The 7,578-nt window shown below is 30.6% G+C and overlaps 1 protein-coding gene across 1 annotated transcript in view; it reads left to right on the forward strand.

Annotated features, from left to right (window-relative positions):
- Positions 1-689: 689 nt before the first annotated feature.
- Positions 690-7,578, forward strand: part of LOC117102138 — a 15,730-nt gene continuing 8,841 nt past the window's right edge. Inside the window, exons 1-5 of the mRNA XM_033242340.1 lie at positions 690-826; positions 2,519-2,590; positions 4,605-5,123; positions 6,005-6,049; positions 6,868-7,281. Coding sequence (XP_033098231.1) covers positions 2,530-2,590; positions 4,605-5,123; positions 6,005-6,049; positions 6,868-7,281 — 1,039 coding nt within the window. The 5' untranslated portion in view covers positions 690-826; positions 2,519-2,529. The remainder of the gene's footprint in view (positions 827-2,518; positions 2,591-4,604; positions 5,124-6,004; positions 6,050-6,867; positions 7,282-7,578) is intronic.

The raw sequence follows: 7,578 nt of genomic DNA on the forward strand, positions 1-7,578 counted from the left end.
GCGAAAATGGTTTATAACATTCCCTGCAAGTTCGTCGTTCAAAGTTGGTGCCGAATCAATGTTTTAGAGCCTCCCATCAGAGCCATTAATAATAATAATAATATTAATAATTGGCCGCAAATATAGTAATTATATCTAATAATATTAATAATTTAAAAAAATACTTAGACCTGCTCCCAGAGCTACTCATGGAGCTAAAAACTAATTTATTTTAGATCTCAAATATGCATATTCTTTATGTTGATTTATTAATTAAATCAACATTTATTTATTTTTTTTTTTTTTTTTTCTTGAATTTTATAATTGAGGGCCATTTTTTATTTCTTGATTCAATTCTTGCTTATACAGTATTTAAATATTTGAAAATTTAAAAAAAAATATATCATTTCTATTACCGAATTTTTCATTGGGGCCATTTTTACCAGGGCCATTTTTTCCGGTCCATTTTTTCCAGGGCCATTTTTTCCGGGGCCATTCTTACCTACATTCGTCCAAAAGACTTATTTCCATTGGGGTCTTGTTTGTTGAATTGAGATAATGAGAGCGATAGTACAAAAAAAACCCACTGGATTGTTATTCAGATATGACAATCAAAAGGAGTGCTGACTGTAATATTATGTATTCATTATAATAACAATTGACTATTGAATAGTTCTCAGTTCTCTCTCTTTCACAAAGTCATGGTTGATTGATAGCATAAACAAAGAAACAGCTTACACCAAATCGCAGGACTAAAGATACAGTAAACCCTTGAAAAACACCCATTTCCTGATTGGAGACACTTCACATATGCACCTCACTGAAAAACCAACCGAAGAATTTTAAGGTAAATATTTCATTAATTTAAGTTATTTAGTATTAGATCCAATGCTTAACATATTAATGATTCAGAAAAAATTGAAAATACTGAATCAAAATATTATTTACCTGAGCAAAATATCATTGAGGAAAGTCAGAGCATTATACAAGTATATTCATAAGGTATGTAGGCCTACTACAGACCAATAAACCAAATAATGATTAAAATATTTTATATATTTATTATAGATACATGCAGTAAATATTAATATGAAAGGATTGTCTTATGAAAAATAAAGACAGATACTAGTAATAATGAGGGCCCTCACCTGCAAAGATATTATACATTTATTAGTTGCTAAAGAGAAGCTGTCTCTTATACACATCTAGATGTGTATAAGAGACAGCATTATCACTTTGTCAATTAGCTGCACATACTATACAGAGAAAAAATGGATACTCATGGTGTTTTATCACTTTAGATATTTCCTATATTTATATTACAGATCACTTACCATAATGATTGCTACTTTTAAGCCCAGCACACATAAGACAAGTTTATCAAATTGCCTTTTGTGTGGGTTTGCTAAGCAAACCTACACAAAATCAGAAAAAAATCCCTTTATATTTCACCCTCTGTTTATGACTAGAAATGAAATTGATTACCCAAGTTAAAATAGCAGGAAAAACCCCCATTTCACCAAGCTTATGAAAGGCCAGTCAGGCCTAGAAATTTACTTTTTAGGCACTAGCAACCTATTGCAAAAATTTGCTGGTTGTGAAAAATGTAACTAGCAAAATTAGTTGCTCGACTAGTAAAATATATTGATACTAACCCAACATATTATTTTTGGAAAATAAATTTTATGAAAATAACAACTAATGAAGTACAGTACTTCTATAAATTTGTGTGTTAAATGTACAATACAATAAATATCACAAAGAAATAGCCAAATGAGTATAAGCAATTGATTTCTATACCTTGTACATTTATTCACTGCAGTTTCAGAACATTTTTAATATGAAAAAAAAATCAGATACAAAATAAAAATTGAATAATATATTATATACTTAAAATATTTTTTTTAAATAACTAATAAGTATATAATATATTCAATTTTTATTTTGTATCTGTGAATAAGTTTTCTGTTTAAAATTTGTATCAGTTTTTGTAACTTTTCTTCATTTTGTTTAACTTAATTTGTTGTACTTACTAGGCTAATTACAAGATATTTTGTATAGATATTTCAACTAGCAATCAATTTTTTATTTGCTGGTTTGTGAATGTTTACCTAGCAATTATGACAAACCTAATAGCAAATTGCTAGTTTGCTAGTGTGAATTTCGAGCCCTGCCGGCCCTGGTATGGCCTGCCATATCAAAGGATTTTGAGAAATCAGTCAATACTGTAATGTACTGGTATTGCTGGACTTCTCCGCAGCAGAAATCAGCTGGTGGTAAACTTTAATGAGAAAATGAGCAGTTGAAGTACATTTCTGACTTACAAATTGTCTGGTGTCTAAATGAGGCCAAATTGCATCCAAAACTCTACAAATAAGACTAGAAATTCTTTTTAACTGTGGTTTTTATCGTGTCTCAAAAATACATAGTTTTGATTAAATTTTTAAAAATGTGGAAATGTTGTCTTCTTTTAATAATATAGCTTAAAAAGGGGAGATGGAAAGAAAGAAATCAAGGGCAATGAAGGGGAGGAAGGAAGGAAGGAAGGATATGGAAAAGAAAAAGTTGACCAAAAAGGAGGAGGAGAATAGAACACAAGATAGTAGAGAAGGTAAGAGGTTAAAAGAGAATAGATTAAAAGGAGTTGGTAGATTAATTTTCTTCGGTATGAAGAACACAAATCCAAATAATAACCCAGCAAGGTAGTCCAAAAAACCTATTTTCATTGGGGTCTTGTTTGTTGAATTGAGATAATGAGAGCGACAGTACAAAATAAACACTGGATTGTTATTCAGATACGAAAATGAAAAGGAGTGCTGACTGTAATAATTTGTATTCAATACAGTATACTGTATAACAATTTACTATTGAATAGTTCTCAGTCTCTGCTTTCACAAAGTCATGGTTGGTTAATAGCATTCACAAAGAAACAGCTTAATATACCAAATCGCATGACTAAAGATACAGTAAACCCTTGAAAAACACCCATTTCCTGATTGGAGACACTTCACATATGTAACTCACTGAAAAACCAACCAAAGAATTTTAAGGTAAATATTTCATTAATTTACATTATTTAGTATTACAGTAGATCCAATGCTTAACATAATGATTTAGAAAAAATTGAAAATACTAAATCAAAATATTATTTACCTGAGTAAAATATCATTGAGTAAAGTCACAGCATTATACAAGTATATTCATAAGGTATGTAGGCCTACTACAGACCAATAAACCAAATAATGATTAAAAGATTTTATATAATTATTATGGATACATGAGGTGAATATTAATATATAAGATAGGATTGTCTTATGAAAAATAAAGACAATCAGATACTAGTAATAATAAGGGTCCTCACCTGCAAAGATATTATACATTTAACTATTACTTGCTAAAAAGACAAATATGGTAAAATAAAGTAACGGGCATTAAATCTATTCTTTCAATTAGCTGCACATTTACACAGAAGAAATAGATACTTAATGTATTACATCACTTTAGATATTTCCTATATTTATTTAACAGATTCCTTAGCCTAATGATTACTACCTTTAAGCCCAGCACTCACAAGACCAGTTTATCAAATTGTCTTTTGTGTGGGTTTGCTAAGCAAATTGCCTCTCATGACAGTTTACACAAAGTGTGTGTATAATTTTTAATAAGAATTCTGCTCTCAAGAGACAATGACCACCACAATTTCTTTGACTTTAGGCAGATGCTCACTCTGCACACATGATAACAGCTCGTTCAAAGTTTACAATTGAATTGACCAATATTTTTAGCTCCACTCTCATAGCCTAAATAAATACAATTTTATCTGTATGGCCATAGGTATAATTTTTAAAACTTTTTAGCTGAAATTTGTGCACAGAAATAAAAAATATAATGTATGGAAACTTTACAGCTGTAGGGCCTATATTCAGACAATGCAGGGTTTAGGGTTCAAAAACAGCTCATATATTAAAAATGCACTCAAAAATTTTTATTATAAGAAAGTTTGATACTTCTTATTATGTCTGCATATATATCATGTTAAAATCATTATTGTATCCTTACTTAACTTGCATCGTCATAAAAGCTTAATGAACTAATAATTAATAATTACTTTACCATAATGATTTATCCATTCCAAATTATTAAATAATTATTTGAATTATTTAAAATTCACAGCATTATATATCAAGATGGCAGTAAGTTGAATTAGTTTTTAAAGGCGTTTAGATTTCAAAATCCAAAATCCCTCAACTTTCTACATCTATTTAGCATATTTGTCTTAAAGACTGGGTTACGAATATAAGATGACATTCATTTCAAGAGAATTTAAAATTATTGTCATTGTCTCTGAGAGGATATAATTTTTTTTTGTTATTTTTGGTTGGTGGGCTATCATATATTTCGACTGCAGCAAATTGTTTGTGTAAGTTTTTTTTTTCTCATGATTAATTTAATTTAATTTTTGGTTGGCCCTACCCATTTTTCTAATTACTGTTTAATGTTTGTTTATGAGATCAAATAAATAATGAAATGAAGGCAGTTTTCTTTTAAATAACTTTCAATTTACAGTAAATAATGTGTATTTATGAACCATCAGTTATGAGATCTCTATTTTGTTAATTTCATAGAAATCAAGGATGATGCTTTCAGAGAGCTGTTGTTAGCTATTTCAGAATGGTATGGTCAACGTCAAGAAATAAATATGCTCAAAGTATTGTACAGAGATCTTTTGAAATATAATAATAGGTTGAATAGGGCTACAAATGTGATGGAAATAATGAATATGTTAACTGCTTCTGGACATCTTCACTCAGCTAATCTCAATGTTCTCTATGATACCATAAACATAACAGAGCAAAGAGGGATCAAAGATAAACTACCAGTATTTCAAAATGTTGAAGATGTAAAAATCTCAAAATTCACACATTACAGACGAAAAGTTATGAAGCTTGGAATGGTACTGATTGATGAAGATGTCAAAAAAATCAGTGCATTATATAACGATCCAGTGAAGGAATATGCAGACACATGGAGTTTGATTATGGATCTGGAGCACAACAGGGTAATTTGTGAAGGAAAAATGGAAGCCTTCATTGAAAAACTGAATTCCCTTAAACTCCAACATGCTGTGGAAGCTTTAACAGAAGGTATTCAAGTTAATTGCTATTTTTATATCAAATTAATATTGTCATCTGGTGTGCCTATATATGTACAGTCCATCATGCATTAGCTAACTGCCAGTGGCTATATATTGGCCCATAAATTGTAGCAATTTAATCAATCAAATCAGAAGAAGTATCGCAACAGTAAACAGTAAAGAAATACTGTATACTGATGACCCATTGAGTGATATGCAACTGTGGTGCTCAGAGGGCACTATGTGCCATCATCTCTGGCCCTGGCAATTCAAACTTTTATTCAATGAACAATTCTGGCCCTTATTTTTGAGAACAACTGATCAAGGGTATAGTGAAAATCTGCAGTATTATTGGCTTTGCTACTTTATTACATCAAAGAACGTTAAAGTTTTATTTTCCTGTGGTACAGTACATAGCAGAGATTATCGTAGATCTCTATGGTTTCTGAAAATGAAAAAGAAATCTTCATTCTGAGTAAAATGGGTGATGATAATGAATTTTACTATTAAAATATGTCCACATCCAACCATCTAGAGGGAGGCCTACTATTTCCTTAAATTTTTGCACCTTAACCCCAACCAAGATGAGGCTCCAGTGGGTGTTGACTCAAGAAATGGATATGATTATTATATTTAATATTGAATTGCTTTATGAGTTACTAAAATGAAAATTAAGAGATTTATTCTTTAATGAAACTTCCATTTATTGCAGTGGCAATGCTTTAAGGCATAACAATCTCATGCTGACATTTTGGAATAATTGTTCTCCTCACTTTCTTGAGGATCTACTTCCCTTGCCCCCAATGGTGACACACCATTGTCCCTAAACTTTTAATTATGTCTACCTTCAGAATTAGTAATGCATTATATTAAATTAACTTTTATTTACAGAAATCCCAAATGCATCTTCGAACTCTGGACATAGCCTTAGTGAAGGTAATTACACATGTTCATATAAAGTATGGTTGATCATTATAATTATAACACAAAAACAAAAGTTTTTTTCAAAGTTCATGTAGGAAAGAAGGAAATAATTAACAATTTAAAATTAACAAAAAGAAATGCATGAAAAAACAGGTACAAAATGTCTGCCCCACAGTACATTTAAAATGATACTAAGCTACTCAACTGCTTTATTATTCATTTAACCTTGAAGAAAATTTTTATGCCTCCATATTTTAACACACAGTATGTTCACACACACACTGCGTAAGACTATGAATTAAAATCCATGAATTAAAATTCCAAACTGTTCACACAAACGTTCGCTATAATGCTGGCATTAAACTAGTAATAATATAGGCCTATGGAGGAATGTTTTCAGTTTGAAATGTACGGGTTCAACTTTAGTAAAATATTTAGAGTGCATCATTAACACTTTTAAATATGTGAATTGTTTGAAGTGAACTTGACATGATTAGGCCTATTGTTCAAAGTGAACTTGATGATTGTACTTTAAATGAACAATTTTACTCTGATTATTCAGCTAGCACTGTGCAACAACTACCTAGTTCACACAAAAAGGGCGTAAACTACGCCAGGCTTACGCCAGCCTTACACTTCTGTGTGAACATAGCCACACTGTGGAAGACAATACTGTTTACTCAAAACAACTCTGATGTCATAATTCTCATTTTATATCTACAGTACAGATATTGTTGATTACTGAGGCCATGTGAAGTATAAATTATATATGCTAGATTGTTTAATAATTATAGATTTAAAATATGTCATTTTATCTTTTATTTTGAAAGAAATTCCTGTGAAATTAATTCAGAAACGCAAAGGAGAATCCTGTGATTCTGAAGGACGACCATATAAAAAGTATGCTCTTAAATTGTTAAAAGAACTTGTTGAAAATAAAGACTCCCTAATTTTAAAGGATGTACCAGAATTTTCTGACATGTTTGAGAACCTGAGAATCTATTACAAAAGTTGTGGTCTAATATTAACAAAGGTTGGGGAAGGATCAATAGTATTTTACCTATCAACAAATGATCCTAATGCTTTGATGCAGCTATGGGAAATACATTCTAGTGGAAAGCTCATCAAAGATTTAGCTAACATATTAGTCCCAGTGGAACATCAGCAAGAGTTCATAGATGAATGGATGACATACATCGATGAAAATGAATACAAAGCGGTGCTCAGTAAGCTGACAGGAAAAGGTGAGAAAATATGAACATTAATTCAAGCCAGTTGGATACAATTTTATTGTATAAGAACTGTCTCTTATACACATCTAGATGTGTATAAGAGACAGATTAATAGGTGAGTCCCATGAGAATGCGTAGGCCGTAGTGTTAAAATATATACTCTCCACCTTTAAAAGTTGTGTTCACTATATAGTGGTGTCCCCTCAGATGTGTCCCAAATTATGGTTTCTATTTTACTTGAAATTGTATTGATAATGTTTCTGTTGGAAATATTAGATTTTCAAGAAAAACAGAAAATTTATGTAAAGG

This window comes from Anneissia japonica, unplaced genomic scaffold, assembly GCF_011630105.1.
Source record: "Anneissia japonica isolate Jap-2015-1 unplaced genomic scaffold, ASM1163010v1 scaffold9424_len84393_cov125, whole genome shotgun sequence".
In the NCBI taxonomy this organism is placed as follows: domain Eukaryota; kingdom Metazoa; phylum Echinodermata; class Crinoidea; order Comatulida; family Comatulidae; genus Anneissia; species Anneissia japonica.